This window comes from Amia ocellicauda, chromosome 9, assembly GCF_036373705.1.
Source record: "Amia ocellicauda isolate fAmiCal2 chromosome 9, fAmiCal2.hap1, whole genome shotgun sequence".
Taxonomy (NCBI): domain Eukaryota; kingdom Metazoa; phylum Chordata; class Actinopteri; order Amiiformes; family Amiidae; genus Amia; species Amia ocellicauda.
Window position 1 is genome coordinate 6,294,099 of NC_089858.1, and position 18,723 is coordinate 6,312,821.

Here is an 18,723-nt window from a genome sequence, read left to right on the forward strand (position 1 = left end):
AGACGTCACTTCACCTCTAATGTTTTATAAGTACAGAAATGCTAGCACAGATCTGCTTTCTTCAGGTACAGTACATTGGTGCATAGGGTTAATGATACACCTCACAGAATATGTTGGCGGAGCATATAATGTGTTAATGATCTTCTAAATTATGATTTAAAATGTTGCTTTCTAACTATAGTTGTTGAAGATTGTCTTAGGTTTACACTGTTTTGTTTGTAATGAAAGGGGACATGGATCCTTTAAGTATTCAAGAAGCTGCCATGTCAAAGGAACGGCAGCCGAGAGTGGGGTTGTCACTTGCTGCCTGAAAGCATTGTTTGGCTTTGTATGGGAAGGCACATAATGAAAGACACAAAACACGTGGTAGCATTCAGAGGAACACATTTCATCTGAGAGTGCAGAACAGTTAGGTCTTTCTAAGCAGCACCCTTTCATCTTTTATCAAAGTGGTTTCTCTGTTTTGTATAAGAAACGTACGTACGCACATGTACACAAAAAGGTGATTCAAAGAGTTATTTCCATTTTAACTATTATTAACAACTCCTCCATAGGAGAGGAAGAGCTGAGCAACTTTAGAAGTGTTTGGATTGCCCCAAAACTTTTTTTTGTGTGTGTGTTACCCAAGCCCTTCATTTTAACATTGGCATTGTCTCTAATTTGTTTTACAGCCACCTGACCAGTGAACAGTGTTTTAGACCCACCTGGAGCCCCGTTAGTGATGCTTTGTGAATTTGTTTTCCTTTCAGGCACTTGTCTGAACTGCCACGGCAGCACGAAAGGACCCCGCTGTGAGGAATGCAAGTACAATTTCTACAGGAGGCCCAGAGCTCCCCTGACAGACATCTGTGAGCCGTGTCCCTGCTCCACTGTCACATCCACAGGGAGCTGCCACATCGGTGAGTTCATTCATTAACATCCACAACATTACTGTACAACACAATAGGCCATTAATAGGACTTTCTTGCCGATGAGGATGCTGCCTGAATATTTGCAGGTAACTGAGTCATAACTGGGAGGAGGGTACCTCCATCTCTGAGGGGTTTGCAGTGACACAGGAGACTTGCTGCTCAGCAGAATTTGTCAGTTAAATCCGGGGGTCCGGAGCCCCCAAGGTTGCTGGTGTTGTTAGGAAAAGGGCTGGTTGCCAAGTGATGGGGTATTGCAGCGGTTTTACTTGACTACTCAGAGATTCAAAGAGGATTTTTTCCCCCTTGTCAGGCCTTTGTTTATTATTATTATGCAGTGCTGCAGTATTCCCACCTCATTCTCAGCATTGTCATGTATTCCTGGCAGGGATTTGTCTCTTGTCGGTCTGCTGACACGAGCCGATTTTGTTATTGACTTGATTTCGGAGCTGCATCTCCTAATATTTCAGACTGAAATGAAAAGAAAGTGCTCGTAGTGATTAATCCCGGGAATCTTTACGTAACCGGTGTCTGGGGTTGAATTTGCATCTATGGATAGGATTACTGCAAGGCCTGAAAATGAAGGACAGATAACAGAGTTTGTAAGCACCCTAAACACCTTTTTTTTTTTTCTTGATTTGCTTTGTTAATTTCTCAATAATGCTTCACTTAATGTAATGGTTTAAATTCTGCATAACATTACACAATGATATATTATGTATTACAGATGTTTTTGTTATTCCTACGTCATTAATCCTATAAATACACAACAATTTGCCTCTACCCGTACGAAGATATAAGAAGGGATAACATTGCATCATATCTGCTAAAAGGCCACTAGGCTTTACTAATAAATACTTAACAGCATGTTTTAAAGGGGAAAAAATAGACCTGATTTAAAAATAAAAGTAAGCTGTGGATTTAATGTTATTTTATTCATAGCCATTAATGAGAACTTAAATGAGAAAAGTAAAGGCCTTTGTAGCACAGTCTGTTATGCTTTGGTCCAGTCAGATTTGGTTTACAGTTTAAACCTCTATCATAAACTGTTCAGTAGCAGCTCAGTGTTCAGTTCATTGGTTTGATTGGGCCACAACACTAAACCAAGTCTCCCCTCAATCAACAGCTAGTCTCCATAGAAAAGTTTATATTTTGAGGATCTGCTTTCCTTCAAGTCGAATGTTTTAAATTCAAAAGTATGTTTTACAATATGTATGAATGAATATTAGTATTATATTATAATTATATTTGTGGTGGTGTTGTTACTCTGGTTGTTGTTATTATTAATACATATTCATGTTGTTTATCTGTCAGAAGTTGTCCTCCCATGCGTCGTTATTAAATTATCAGTGTTGTCTGAAGTGACGTTATACATCTGAAAAGGCTTGCAGACCTAGTGTATGAGAACACATTTGCTCTTGAGCTCTGGCACCATTGAACGTCTTCTCAGGGGATTAATTGCATGAACACTCCATGGTTTGGATAACCAATCACTTAACGAGAGTCTTGTAGACTTACATGACTTGACTGTGCGTCGCTGATGCCTCAGCTGGTAACAGGATTCCTGCCCAGCAACAGTCATTAGAGGAGGAATGGAGGCTGTCAGTTTACATTTAAACAGAAGGGGCCAAAAGGCAGATTTACAATCACAAAACAGTCAAAAAAGGAGACACAAGGTACTTCCTTGTGGCTTGTGTGATAATAAATGCATACTGGGGTACATAAGTACATCTGAACTTTGTGTACTGGGTTAGAGAGAAGTCAAAGCACCATAGGTAACTTGGAGGCTGTGTACAGTGTTTTTCCTTGGCTACAAAGTAATCAGTGAGATGCACAAATCTTTAGGTAGACATATATATATATTCTACTGCAGTCATGTTATCTAACCTTCAAAATCCAAGTTATAAACAATCTATTTGACTGAAGCCACAACAAATGGGGCCTTCTTCCCAATACATTGCAGTTATTTTTGATTAGGTATAGTACATAAGACAACATTCACAATCTCGGTTTAAGGGACTACGGTCGAACAAGCACTATAGCAATGCGGAGTCTGCTGATAACAATATGGTAATAGTCTTACAGGATTGAAGAGTGAGGTAAGCGGCTGAACTGAATACAGTGAATTGCAGATTCAAATTAAGATGCCCATTCAAGAGAGAATCAAGGAATCAAAGGATAAATTAAACCAGTCATCTGAAAATCGGAAATGAACATAGAAATGACAGAATCCAGAAGTGAGAGGTTTTGTGTGACTGAGTAAGAATTGCTCAGTTCTGAAAATATATATTTATATTTATTTCTTACCCCTCCACTTATGTTTGGTTAACGTGCCAGGGGTCACCGCTTAACAAAAATGGATCAGGCCCCAAAACAATTCTGGACCAAATGGCAATGCTCTGCTTGCTTTCTTTCACTGCAAATTTATTGTCATCTTGGTCTATTAAAATGTGTAAGGAACAGCCTAAATTATTCAGCTCGCGAAAATGAGAATACAGGCCTACGGCTTGAATGTGTTTGCTTTCTCGCCTGAGTGAGTGGGCTAAATTATTTGGCTGGCTCGTATTAAGAGGCCATTAAGACATACATGTTTCTAATTTATTTAGTTTTGGGGAGAAAAATAGGTGGTTTGTGTTCCAGGCTCTCTTTGCGGAGGGAAGCAGGCATTCATTTTTGTGTCAACTGCTGAGAAGTCTGGGCTCAGCGGGAGAGAAGCATACTGGAGGGGGAGTGGTTGCCGTGGCAACAGTGACATCTGAGGAAAAATGCTGTTCAGTAGGGCTGTGAGACACTCGCTTCTTGGCTCCTCTGGAGGTATGCACACAAGAAATGAGAGGAAGAAAGAAAGAAAAATAAGCAAATGTATCGAGTAAGCATAGCCATAAAGGTCATGTTATGTAAACCTGTCCAGGTGTGATTCTGCTTGCTTATTATTTTCCCCAGCACCATCTGTTTCACAACTGATACCTTGGGCGCATGCTTTCCTTCTACTGATATGAAAATTCCTGCTGTTTTGGTTTACAATTTTGTGTAAGTTGGATTACAAGGCTGATACGTGGGGCATGCGTGGCCCATGGCATATTGCCAATTGCCAACACGGTGCAGGTGTGTTGAGGAAGGGAAGGAACTGTGGTGGTTTCCCGCTGTTATAATTTACACATTGTCAGGATGCTGAAGAACAGGGAACTGGAGACGTGTTTCCACCAGATGTCAGTGTTTTTTTGCCGAATGCGCGATTGTTTGTTTGGGGTTGCGGGAAAAAAATTAAGATACATTTACGAGCCCTTACACAATCACAATTAAGCCAGATCTATGTGAATGTAATGGACAGTATTTTGATGGGATTCACAGAAGCCTATGAGCAATCTGAAAAGAAAAATACAATCCTGTAGGTGTGACTATACTTTTAATATCCTGGACTAGAATGTTATTTCAACATTTCATGGGCCCTAATATATAAATAAGATTGAGAAAACATGGAAATCTGAAATACGTTGTACAGACAAGTAGTAGTACATCCAATATCTCATTTACTGTAAACCAGCCCATGTTCTTCTCAGTCTGCCTTCTGATTGCACTTTCACTTTACTGTAAATTCTCAAACTGAGTCCGTCTAGCTTTTGAGTTTCTGTCTGGGCAGTGAATGGTGGGTATTAAGAAGAACTGAAATGTATGCACGCACACACGCACGTACGCACGCACACAAGATAACTTCAAGTCAGTTCATGTTGTTTTGTTTTGTCACAGCTTCACAAAAACACCCAAAGGTGAACTTTGTGTAACAACTCTGGGCTGTTCCTTAAAAGAAAATATAAAATATGGAAAAAATGCAAACAAGGCTCACATTCAGGACATTTGGTGCACACTTGTGGGTGAGAAGTGAGCACCTACTCCTCAGCCAGAGCTTGCCGATCTTATCAACATGAATGACGTGCTGTGTTTCTGCTTCGTGTTAATAGGGAAATGGCTTCACAAATCATTTGATTGCAGTATATTTACTCTAGCTTCAGGTATACATCCATATTTCACAAACATGTCCATTGGCGTATGAAAAAACAACAGAAGCTGCAACCTACTTGAGAGTTATATCACATCAGGTGTTGCTGTCTTGTAAACCGCTGACCTTTTCCCAGCGTGACACCTACAACATGACACTGTGAGACCCTGTGTAAGCAGCGTCTCCATACAGCAGATCGCAGTGGTATTGATTCAATAGGTGGTTTACTCACCCCTCCTGGCATTTATCCAGCACCCCGTGAAGGACACAGAACTAAATTTGTCCTCGCATAAGATTTGCAGGCTGACCTTGTAAGAGTTGTTATCAACAGGTGTTGCATCTACCTACATGGTGATAAACAATGAAATCCTAGTCAATGAAAGCAACATTGACTGTGCTGGTGGTTCTGATGCCCATAGAGATATCGCCTGTAGAGAGTTTTACAGACCAAAGGAAAGCAATATAACAGCAAATACTTCTTCTTGTTTGGTATTTTACAGGAGGCTGTGCACAATAGAAAGGCAAGGTTTTACAGAGCTTTCTACCAGTTCGTGCTTGTTTGGGAGTTTGTTCCATCTCAGTGCATGGATTAAGTGGTAGTGTTTGCTTCCAAGCATGTTACATCAGGTTAGTGTGCCAGGCAATACGGCATCTGTCAGTGTTTGTACGTTATATATATATAAAATATGTACTTCTGTATTATTACAGAGAAAACATTTTCTGTGAATTGAGCTGATATTCTCTAATCCCCGGTTTTCTAAATGCATTACAGCTTATGATGAAGTTTGCTTACATAATTGGGGGGTGGGCAGCAGCATATTAAGGTTTAATACAGTTGCACTTGCAGTTACATTTAGATTGTTTTTAGAGTAAGTGGAATACATTTTTGTGATTAAAAAAGGGTTACATTTTGGTTTGACCAAATAGACTTTCATTGAGGAGGGATTGTATTTCTAATGAGTTCACTTAAAATAGTGTAGTTTAGACTGGGCTTCAGCCTAGCTTAAAATGTATAGAAAACAAAACTGAAATACAGTCATCTCCAGATGTCACCTTCAGTGAATGAAAGTGAGATGCTTACATCCACTGAAAAGGCAATGATAGGTGGTTTGCTATCTCATTGAGAACTAGCCTTCCACACAAGCTAAGTCTGGAATTTGTATTAACTGTATTCTCCGTAACACGCTGTAATGGATAATCAAAGTTTTGAATTTGTGGGACAAGTGCAATACACATTACTGTCTGAGATAGAAGCAAACAAAAAGAATTATGCTTCTTGTTTTGTGGCCTCTCCAGAGTCGTGAAGCCTAGGAGACACAATTACCTTCCCTGATAAATGGGACATTGAATTGGACCTGAAAGAGCTTGGTATGGATTGCACATCAGGCAATGAAAGTATGGATTAGTCATCAAACATTGAGGCTAAATATTGATGCGTCTCTGCCTGGAATATTGCCAGAGAGAATTGAAGGGCCATCATGAAAAATCACTGTAAATAATTAGCATTTACAAGACTGCATCCACAATCATTGGTTGCTCAGAGTGGGACAACGCGGTGACTTTGATTGGTTGGCTTGGGAATAGACCATTACATGTAGCTATAAATGTGGCATGGGGCACAAAGACATTTCCCAGATGAATAGTGAGGATGAGACATGTTGTTTTGTAACAATATGAGAGACCACATACCTCATAGCTTTAATTGTGTGCTAAACTGAGTAGCAATGCTGGAAGTCTGTTGAAGAATAAGTTCCAGTTCTGCAGCTAATGGGTTAATGAATGCAACCATGGCACTTCTGGAACATTTGAGAACTCAAACCTGAGGCAGGGCATCAGTTGTGTTTGCATAGGAGACCTTGAGGGAAAATTTGTCATCAGCCACAGTGTGGGTCAGTAGAGGGGCTTTTAATCCCCTGTGAGAGCCGGCAGCCGGTGAGGGGACACTGTGCAGAAAGACGATCTGTCCTTCATATAATTCACTAACCTCTATCGAGGCCTGTTCAGCATTATTGCAAAGTTGAAATCCTGGATCCTGCATTTTGACCTCAGTGAAATGATATCTAGTCTATTATGTCTTTGTTTAGGACAATAGTGGGAATCGGTAACTATTCATTCTAGGGAGCTTGCTGTACTAGATGCTGTATTTCAGGTATAGTATGAAATCTCCCAGAGTACAATAAATAAGAAAATTGCACAGATGGTATTTTCAACCACAATTTTTACATTTTGCAATTAGATTATATTCTTTTGGAAAGCATCAGATTTCTAAAGAAATAACTGGAACAACGTTGCAGACATTCTCAAAATGACCACATCAGCATTTCTTTGTTTAGTTTAATAGGGATGCAGAAACCAATGTAGGTTAAGTCATTAGAACCATTCTACCTCCTTATAAAACGCTTTGAGCGTTTAGTTGTCAAAATCGCAATCCTAAGCAGTACTTTTTGTAAACAGAGTTGGAACCAAACAAATACAACTAAAACTAAAAAAGGAGGTTGGAATGGTTAAATAAACAGAATCACTTAAGAATCAAGTCAGAAAAATAAAGCTTATAAAATCTGTTGTTTTTTTACACAAATATATGATAAATAGTGGTTAATTTAAGATTTAAGATATTCTCCCCCCTTGCTTCCTCAGTATTATCTTAATTAATCAATCAGCTCTATTTCTCCAGAGGAAATCAAGTGCTTGTGGTGCATATATAGCCTGTGTGGCTAAATGTGTTCCAGTCTTGTAGAGTTCACACAGTGCTGCAGTGTGAAGTGGCAGTTTTACTGCTTGGGGTTTTACTAATCATCCTGCAGTTTAATTGCAAGTCTGATTTTGTGCCAGCCAGTGCGAGAGCCTTGAGTAAGTCTTTTGTTTCATAATGAACTCAAAAAGATGCTCAGTCATCGCACCCTTTAAAATTACTGATGAACTGTTTTGAAAAGGCCAAATAATGCATGGTCCTCATGCTGTTCACCCACGGGAAGTTTGAAACAGAAATATACTTTTTTCTTCTAGAAGTGTTCACATAAGCACCTTATAACCACCAAAACACATTATGAATTAAGATGAGGCGGGACAGGGCATACAAGGTCTTTACCAGACATGTATTTCAGAAAACTCTACAAAATTATAAAAGAAGACCAGCAGTATTGCATGTTTTATAATCCTTTATTATATAATGGAAGTGGATACATAATATTTAAAACTGACAATATCCAAGCATTTTTCAGTTATTATTCAGTCATCACAGAGGACATGTAGAAGTCTGTTTAATGATGCACTGAGGAATTCACATTTTAGATTTCAAGATTACTATAAAGGGACAATTTTTTTAATGCTTGAAAGCTCCCCAAATCTTCTCCAAGATATACATACTGTATTTTTCCCCATCTTCTAAATCAGAATGTCCTCTATGCTTTGTCATGCTTGAACGCTACATGATCATGACTACAGACACTTAAAACTCAGCTGTCTAGTCAAGTCAAGATTTTCTTTCCAAGGAACTCTAATATGATGTTTTCTACACTTCAGCTGAGTTAAGAGTGTCTTCTGCTTCTAAGATTACATATCTATCCTGATCTGAAACCCAGGACAACAGGGTTCATCTCAGTGCATTGGACTAGCCTGGTCTAGTTATTAGCCTGGTGTGTTAAATTGATCGAAACCTATATTGTACCCCCCTTTGCAGCCCCAGAGAATGAACGGGCCACAGTGGCACTCAAAATGGGACATCTCCCTGTCCTGGCAGTGTGGTTCACATGCCCATGAAATTAGTTTTAATTAGACACTAGCACTGCACTTTTATCAGCCAGATACCACAGTGTTTGAGACATTGCTCCCTCAAAGCCCCCACTGTCCATTGCAGTGATATTCAATACTGGCCCAGTGCGTGACAGACACTCGGCACCAGTACCTTACACAGCACTTTGACCTTATGAACAGCCAGAAGGGGAAAAGTGGGACAGGAGATGAAGTAGCCCAGTCAAATGATTAGTTGCGCTAGTAGGAGGACGTATACTGCCCATGCATTTTCGGTAATAATTGTATCTTGCTCACCCCAGTGACAATGAATGAGACAGATGTCCAAATATATCATACCAGACTTTGCTTCTTCAAGTGAGGAATGCTGTCAAGACTTCTGTGGAGTCAAAGCAGGAGAACATCTTCAGTTGTGAATTCAATGGCCACTCTGTGGATACTGAAAGCTATCATTATCATCAGTGGTTGCTTCCTTTCTGTTTGCTGTAGTTTCTCTGGATGAATGGAGAATGGTCTCTGATGATGTCAGTCTTGTTGTGACTCGTGGCTTTGTGAAGCAGTGATTATCTTAATTAGCATTACTGTCTCTGACTTAGTCAATGGAGCAGATGCGGAAGAACAAATTACACACTTCCTACAAAGACACAGGCACTCAAAATTGCCTGGGAAGAGCCATCTACTTCCAGCTTTGCCATGAAGAAAGATGTATATATTATTCATAATTCGCCCTTTTAAGCCCTTTTCAAACTCACAAAGAATAGTTTTATGCCTGTAATTTTGGAACAACACCACAATATAAATCCACATATCTTAATGTAATTCTTTCTTGAGTTAGGTAGAATGCATCCAAATGTATATACTTTCATAAAATCTCCTTCTGGATAGCCTCACAGGATCCAAGAGGTTTAAAGCAGTTTGTAAACTAGTTTATATAGAGAAATGACTAATGATTTTGATTCTGAGTGCTACGCTTCAAAAGCCATGAATTACATCAACTGTATTCTTGCTGTCTTTGGATATTTTACCATTGTAACAAAATATTAGACTTTTTTATGTCTGAACTAATGTTTCTCGCTTTTCTTCATCTTTTGAAGCTGCTCTTCAGAATCAATTAATCATGTTTTGTTTCTTTTATTTTCCTTAATTTTTATTCTTTTATTTATTTATTTATTTATTTATTTATTTATTTTCAAATCAGAGAATAATTTTCACAAGCCCAAAGCCTCACTGATTTAGTTTTAGTTATTTTAGTATAACTCCCTGAAGTCAGAACCCTCCAATCATTAAACTTCCGGAGGAAAACATTATTTGGCTCAATCCAGGAATCATTCTGATAGCTTTTTGATATTTATTTTGATGTGGTTGCTGGAAGACAATATTGGGCATTGCTTCCCATGTGTATACCTTGGTAAACCTCAGGAGCGAACATGCCTTTGTGCTAAAGTTTGTCCAACTATAAACTCATCGGTAGCTGTCGAATGCCCGGAAGGCTTGGCTGCCTCCCCACTTATACGGAGAGTAAACACTGTGCCGGTCTAGATTTCCTGTGTGTCAGCACATTATTGAAAATGGTGTACCTGCTCGGAAAAGAGACAAAGTGAATGTGACCCTTCAGTGTAGGAATTGAAGAAATATATTTGTCATGCAGGAGTGACTAAAGGCCTTGGCATGAGTTAGCCAGAGAATGTTTTCAATAGGAAGTGTATCTGACTGCTAACCAAATGACATTGTGGGATTGTGCTTAATTTACTTAACAAGATAAAGGGTGGACATTATTATGGTTGTTCAACATCTAATTATAGAATTAAAGTCTAGCTTGTTTATTTTACGTCTGTCATTGCTGCTGTGCATGACATAGACCATACTTTGGCATCTCCATATTTATCTGTCTTTAGCTCCTCAGACATTCCTGGCAGCAGTCCACTTGGATGTTTATAATCAACCTGCATAGGACATCAACAGTACGCTTTGTAATCAAATAATGCATTAGCATCAGCTCTCCAAATGTGTGCCTAATATTTTTGTCAACCCAATCCAAAAGCACTTGCAACTGAAACTGTACTGAAGAGAGAAAATACAAATTGCTAGTTATGCTGACAGCAGGAAATCACTTCCTGTCTCTCCTCATTAACAAAGAATGATTAATCCAAAGCCCGTTAAATACAAATGTAATATTGGGTCACTATGCAGAATGAAATACATTGCTTTCTTAGTCAAATGGGTCCTGCAATCGCATGTGAGAATGTCAATTTCACATTCAAGCTAACAATTACTTTGGTTGAGAATCTCATATCAACCCTGACCTCATAATAAACAGTGACATTATATGGTTGTAATGCTTTCTTCATACCAAAGCTGAAACAAACAAGCAAACGACAACAATAACAAAACAATGACACAATGCATTCACATATCATCAACTAAGTGTTTATTTCTTGCACCAGACAAGACAATCGGTTCCTTCTGTGCAACAGAGAGTGGAGTTATCACCTTCCAATCCTTCATTATTTACTTGACCAGAATCATCCTCAGTCAATATGCATCGGCATCAAATGGATACTAATTCCTATCAGACCTTTGAAAGTATCCAAATGTATAATCCATACATGATGCATCCACAGACCAGTGCGATGCAAAGGACTCAATGCTGTGCTCTTCAAAGCACTCAAGGAACAGGCCGACCCTGAGGAATCATGTTCACAAAATCCCACTGTATAAATGTTTCTGCTGTATTACTGGAATAGATTTGCTCAGGGTGAAGGTCCCAGCTTCATACCAAACCGACTGGATTAAAATCCAACCCGACTTCCGCCTGTCATATAAAACTGTTCTGTTTTAATCATCAGCATGTCTCAAGCATATGCAAATCAGCACAGCATTTGAGTCTTTTTTCATTATTATTTTATACTCATTATCATATTATCATATCTCACTCTATATAGCACTTCTTTTGTAAACTAAAAAATAAACTAAAAAATCTGCTTTAAAGTCTATTTACATTTAATTAGTATAAATGTGGAGCCATTGTACCAATACAATAGTATGATATATGACTCACAGGAGAATATGCAAACTTGTTTTCCTGCAGCAGTACAATAAAATACCTTAAATCTCTAGTTTGACAGTAGGCTTAATGATTTTAATCATGCAAAGGATAACCAAGATGTAATTCAACAGTTGTTATTGTTTGTTTTCAACTGCAACTTATAGCACCCATGGTGTATCAAGTTTATTTCCAAAGAGGGTAAAGGATGTTAGAGTTTCTAGGCAGGTGATTTTAAAAGAGACCGTAAAGAAAAATGAAAAAATAAAAGGTGTTTGATTTTCTAATTAGGAATTGGGAATAATTAGGAATAATATTCAAAGTCTATCCATGCAGTTAATACTTAGTAATGCAGTCTCCTATCAAAGCAAATAAAACCGAGCATTATATAAGCTTTCTTCAGGAAATGGGAATTCAGCCGAAGGTGAAAGCCTACGTTCCCCATTGCCAAGGCGGCGTGCTGTGAGATCGCCAAGCTGCCAAAATAATAAATCTGTACATCAGGAGCAACTGGAGTCCCCGGGGAGAGCTGGAGGAGCCAGGCGTTTCAACTAATCAGTGCAAGTGTGTAGCATGGCCAATGAGAGACGGCAGAATCGCTTTAACCAGTTACATTATGGGGCGGACACGTTGCACGGGCGAGTGCCTAACCAATTAAAGCCAGCCGGCCTCTGAGAGTGTATTGCCTTTTCCCATCAGTGTAAATACAGTGCAGGGAAGCTTTACAAATAGCAACATTTTTGGCTTTGAAGCAGACTCTCTGTTCTCACCCCCCTTGTGTTCCTAAGCCTTGAGTTGAGTTGAGTTCCACATGTGCACTATGTATTTATGTAAGTGTCCATAGACACAACTCCAAAAGCTATGACTAATGTTAAAGCTTTATTCATAAAGGCAGTCCATAGGTAATCAACTGCACAACAATTACATTCCACATGTACTTCAGTCTTTCTCCACCTTTCACTGCTAATTATTCTTAATGGTTTTTAAGATACAGTACATACTTCCTTTAAAAGTGACGTGTTGTCAAAAATAGGATAATTATTTCACATACCATGAAACCATAAAGGAAGGTCCAACACTATACCTATAAAATTGTTACAGGCATGTATTTCTGAAACAACATGTGAATAATTAAATATCTGTAAGTAGGAATGTGCTCCCTAGTAATACCTATTTAGTCTCATTGACATTAAACGCAGTCCGTTGTGCTCCGATGTACAGTGGAATACAGTGACTGACTAATTTGAGTGTGCTGAACTAAGTATCTCTCGATATCCTCCAGATAAAACCGGGAAACGTAATGTTGTTTGACAAGGTCCAAACTTCAGCTGGCTTTCTCTATTTAGGAGGAAGTGTGTGTGCTTCAGACCAGGTAATGTTCCATGTAATTGAAATTTACAGGGGCAAACGGCAGGGGGAATTAAACGCCAAGCAGAGTATTATCAGTACCAACATCTGTTTGCTCTGCTTATCTTCAGAGGATGTAAGCTGTGCTCATATTCTGCATGTAAATTGCCTGATTAACGGTGTGGCCGGATTAGGACTGTGGTTACCCAGTGTGTAACTTCAGAAGGGGCAAAGGAGGGAAACATTTGAGGAACCGAAGTAGTTCTGATTTTGAAAGTCAAATTGTAAGAAGCATGACATTAGGAAGGGGAATTTCCAAAAGCTTCTGCAGTAGCTGGCAATCTATTGATAAATTAAAATTAGTTTAGCAGAATTGCAAACTTTTTAACATCTTTGGATGTTTATGTTTCTAGGAACCACACTTTTATGAATGTTTTTCTGCTTGAAACAACACAAGTTAATGTTTACATCTTATAATTGGGAAAGTGACTGATTAAACCTGAGTTCCAGGCTTCAGAGGTCTTACCAAAGGTAGTACTGGTCTTCCACTTATGTTTAAATTTTCTGTGTAATAGTTGGATTAGTTAAGGTATATTTTCTGCTGAAATGTAGTCTGCAGTTCACACTAGGGTTACATTTTGTTTAGGTTTCCAGTAGAGTCAGGGTTTGGTTTGTACTCCGTTGAGACACGTTGAGTTTCGCATGACTTCAGTGTTTTGTGTTGGCTATATAGTGGGTTGGGGGCAAATAATTAGTCAGTAGGGCAAAAATTTAGAAAGAAAATCTTTAAGACCCATCACAAAGAAAGCATAGAACATTTAACATGATTAATAAGTGATTGTATATGCTTATTGTGTTCGGTTACATTATGTAATTTATCGCATGGTCCATAGAGATTCACTGCCACTGCCAGAGAAACTAATGGCTCTCTCCTCCTCAATTCAAACTCCATCACAGCTGCAGGTTTTTTTTTTTCGTCTTGTTCTAGTGGAGTGTTTCCTGTGATCATCTATTTAAAGTGATGTATTTGACTCAGTAAACGTGACTTATGCTTTGCCAGCTCCTGTTATCACATTTGCCAAAGAGCAAAGATCTTCTGAACACTGCATCCACACTCAGGCAAAGTATGAAATGGAGATGCTTTATTTAGTGTTGATGCCACTATAAATTACACTTATTCTTTAATCATGACTTTCCTTAGGTTAAGAAACAAATACACTTACCGACGAGTTGGATTTTATTAGCATGCCTCCGTCTAATATAATCTCATGGTAATAATCTCAATTTCATTGTAATGTGCAATTTTGTGCCACACTTCAGGCAAGAATAAATCATTCATAATTTAATGACTAACATTAAAATAAAGACTTCAGTAATACTACCATTTGATACAACTTTTCTTTACATGTCTGTGACTATAGTATTGTTCTGATTTAAGGCATATAATTAAATTTATTTTTAAAGATTAAATTAACATTGCAAATCACAGTATGAGAGGTTATTTGCTTCAAATGTGTTCCTCACCAGTACAGAATCCCTTTCTCTACTAAAGCATCTAAATACCGGCTTTATTAACTCAGTTGAACCAGCTGTAGTTTCAAACACTACTTTACTTGAGACTGAAAACTCGTAGTTCAGATTGTCCCCCCACCCCCAAGCCCCCCCCCCAAAAATTGTACTGAAGATATGTGAAGTGATTCAAGTGTGTAAAATTACAGAGTAATTGCTCTCCTCTCTTCACAAAATAAAGGTGCTCTTCAAGTTGCTTTAGGGCGCCAGAGTACACTCCAGTCTTTAGAGAGATTCAGACCTTGAGATTGTAGTAATAAAGCAAAAAATCTCTTCAATTTAGCAATCGACTGAGGGAGCAAGCTTTAAATTAGTAGCTTGATCTATCTTTATGACGGGCGCATTATAATTGTCAGCATTCTCGCTTTGAATCAAACAAAACGAATGGTAGATAGATTATATGATTCTGTACATTATGCCAATATATGTAAATACAGGCAAGCATTCAAAGCATTCCATGTAGTTGCCTGTAAATACTGTTTTCAGGCTGAAATTAAAACACTGTTTAAGCCAAGGGTCATTAGTACGGTTATGTAACTCCCTGATTAATGATATTCCCTTGTGATGTTTTGATTAAATCAATCTGACTTTGTTTGCAATTCGAGGTCTATGAAGCAGTTGACCTAAAGCAAACAGCAAGGTGACAGGGAGGCCTGTGTCGGTCGCTGCCTGTCATTGCAGTGTTTATAGGACAGGTCTACTCAGGACTCATCCTTGTCATTTCGAGGGTATTTAATTTGAGATATTAGGAAATTAGTCCCAGCAACTGTGTCAAGTATTCAAAATGCAAGAGAATCATTGTCAATATTTATCAATACATGTGTCACCATCAAAAGTGAACAATACCATGAGTAACACTGATTGTCTTCTTACCATCTGTGTTAACTAAACAAAACAAATAAATCAGTTTATAGAAGATACATTACTGGTACTGTAAACTAAGAGTGAATACCAAACTTAGCAAACAAAAGAATGAGGAAGGTTTCAGTCTTCCTGCTATTTGCTGATTTGTGTGTTTTTCTCCTAATTCCCAATTAACCAAGCTCACCTCCCATCATGCCTTGCTGCTGCCTGTCCCAAAGCATCTAGAAAATGCACTAAGCTATTCTTCTTAGCGAGTGTCGACTAATTAAAAAACATAAATTATATTCAATTTGTTGCTTTCCTGTTTCTGTTTATTTTATTCTTATCCTTTGAGTAATATTGCATTATAAGACTAAGCTTAAGTTTAGACTAATTCATATCTCTCCTCCGTGAGGTGGACTCACAGCTACATCATGTTCCATTGCAAGGAAGGGACTTTACATTTGTCTAATAATCCAAACTCACTTGTGTTTATGTGGCGATGGTGGGGAGTGGGGATGATAATATAATAGCTTTTTCCTAAATCTGTGTTCGCTCTTTCTGGTTACATACTCACTGTTGCTAATCGGAAAAATAGAGAACAACTTCGTCTCTGGAACCGAAAGCTTTGAAAGTCACCTTGTCCATTTTCTGTTATTCAGCATGTGCCAATAATTGAGTTGGACTGGAAAAGGCAGGCTTGTAGTTTATTACTTAAAAGTTAATTACTCATTGGTGGCAGTATAGGTTAAGAGTAAAATATCGGTTGTACTTTGTTAAACCGTAGTATCCTGTGTTCTCCAGTCATAAATTCCATTTTTTTTTACCTACCTGTTTCACAAAGAAAAGGGGGTAGAAAAGATCTTTAATAAGATTTGCAAAACAAGCTTTTATTCGGTTGTAGTTCAGTGACTAGTCTGTTCCATATAGAAAGGGAAACCCTCTCAATTAAAATATATATATATATATATATATATATATATATATATATATACACACACACACATACATACATACATACATACATACATACATACATACATACATACATACATACAGTGAGTGAAAAAAGTATTTGATCCCCTGCTGATTTTGTATGTTTGCCCACTGACAAATAAATGATCAGTCCATTAATGGTAGGTGTATTTTAACAGTGAGAGACAGAATAACAACAAAAAAATCCAGAAAAACGCATTTCAAAAAAGTTATGAATTGATTTGCATGTTAATGAGGGAAATAAGTATTTGACCCCTTCGACTTAGTACTTGGTGGCAAAACCCTTGTTGGCAATCACAGAGGTCAGACGTTTCTTGGAGTTGGCCACCAGGTTTGCACACATCTCAGGAGGGATTTTGTCCCACTCCTCTTTGCAGATACTCTCCAAGTCATTAAGGTTTCGAGGCTGACGTTTGGCAACTCGAACCTTCAGCTCCCTCCACAGATTTTCTATGGGATTAAGGTCTGGAGACTGGCTAGGCCACTCCAGGACCTTAATGTGCTTCTTCTTGAGCCACTCCTTTGTTGCCTTGGCTGTGTGTTTTGGGTCATTGTCATGCTGGAATACCCATCCACGACCCATTTTCAATGCCCTGGCTGAGGCCATGGCCCCGTCCATCGTCCCTTTGATGCGGTGCAGTTGTCCTGTCCCCTTAGCAGAAAAACACCCCCAAAGCATAATGTTTCCACCTCCATGTTTGACGGTGGGGATGGTGTTCTTGGGGTCATTCCTCCTCCTCCAAACACAGCGAGTTGAGTTGATGCCAAAGAGCTCGATTTTGGTCTCATCTGACCACAACACTTTCACCCAGTTCTCCTCTGAATCATTCAGATGTTGGCGAACTTCAGACGGGCCTGTACATGTGCTTTCTTGAGCAGGGGGACCTTGCGGGCGCTGCAGGATTTCAGTCCTTCACGGCGTAGTGTGTTACCAATTGTTTTCTTGGTGATTATGGTCCCAGCTGCCTTGAGATCATTAACAAGATCCTCCCGTGTAGTTCTGGGCTGATTCCTCACCGTTCTCATGATCATTGAAACTCCACGAGGTGAGATCTTGCATGGAGCCCCAGACCGAGGGAGACTGACAGTTATTTTGTGTTTCTTCCATTTGCGAATAATCGCACCAACTGTTGTCACCTTCTCACCAAGCTGCTTGGCGATGGTCTTGTAGCCCATTACAGCCTTGTGTCCCTGACATCCTTGGACAGCTCTTTGGTCTTGGCCATGGTGGAGAGTTTGGAATCTGATTGATTGATTGCTTCTGTGGACAGGTGTCTCTTATACAGGTAACGAGCTGAGATTAGGAGCACTCCCTTTAAGAGAGTGCTCCTAATCTCAGCTCGTTACCTGTATAAAAGACACCTGGGAGCCAGAAATCTTGCTGATTGATAGGGGATCAAATACTTATTTCCCTCATTAACATGCAAATCAATGTATAACTTTTTTGAAATGCGTTTTTGCTGTTATTCTGTCTCTCCCACTGTTAAAATACACCTACCATTAAAATTATAGACTGATCATTTCCTTGTCAGTGGGCAAACGTACAAAATCAGCAGGGGATCAAATACTTTTTTCCCTCACTGTATGTATATATATACATATAAATGTGTATATGTGTATGTATAATGTGTGTGTGTGTTTATATACCTTTTTTCATTTTTGTGATATTGTCTCTGTATTGAGTTTATTCACACAGGCTTAACACCAAGTTATGTAACTGAGTTATCAGGTTAGTTACTCCCACTATATGAATTAAGCAAAATCACTGGATATTTCAAAGGAAAAGCTACATGACCAAACATTGCAATAGATTGTATATATTTTTTTATGATAGCGCAGGAAAGACATTGGTAAGCTTATGTAATACATTTCTGGTTTCAGCTTACATCTTCTTAATAGCTTAATAACTTAATAGGTCATAAAATAGCCAAGAACCAGTGCAGGGGCTGAGTGAACACAGATGATATATCGAGGATGTTTTGTGTCTGTTGTCTATTGTATATTGTTGCAGCTTTCCTTTGCTTCTAGTGATAAATCCTTTGTTGCCTGAAATTGTTTGCAAGAAGGACGACAACATCCTGCAATAAATGGCAACTAAACAAATATTTTTAGTATTTCCCAAAAAATTTAATAACATACTGATTTTCTGTTCTACTAAGCAGCATACAGTTAGTGGAAGTACAACTAGACATAGGTTTGTTGCTGATTATATAAATTGGTGTTCATTTCTTCTGTTGAAAGTAACTCATTTAGTAGTCGAAAGTGCGATT

General features: G+C 38.6%; 1 protein-coding gene across 1 annotated transcript in view; it reads left to right on the top strand.

The window, feature by feature from the left end:
- LOC136758466 (multiple epidermal growth factor-like domains protein 9) overlaps window positions 1-18,723 on the top strand; it is a 180,261-nt gene that overhangs the window by 130,189 nt on the left and 31,349 nt on the right. Inside the window, exon 4 of the mRNA XM_066712846.1 lies at window positions 750-899. Coding sequence (XP_066568943.1) covers window positions 750-899 — 150 coding nt within the window. The remainder of the gene's footprint in view (window positions 1-749; window positions 900-18,723) is intronic.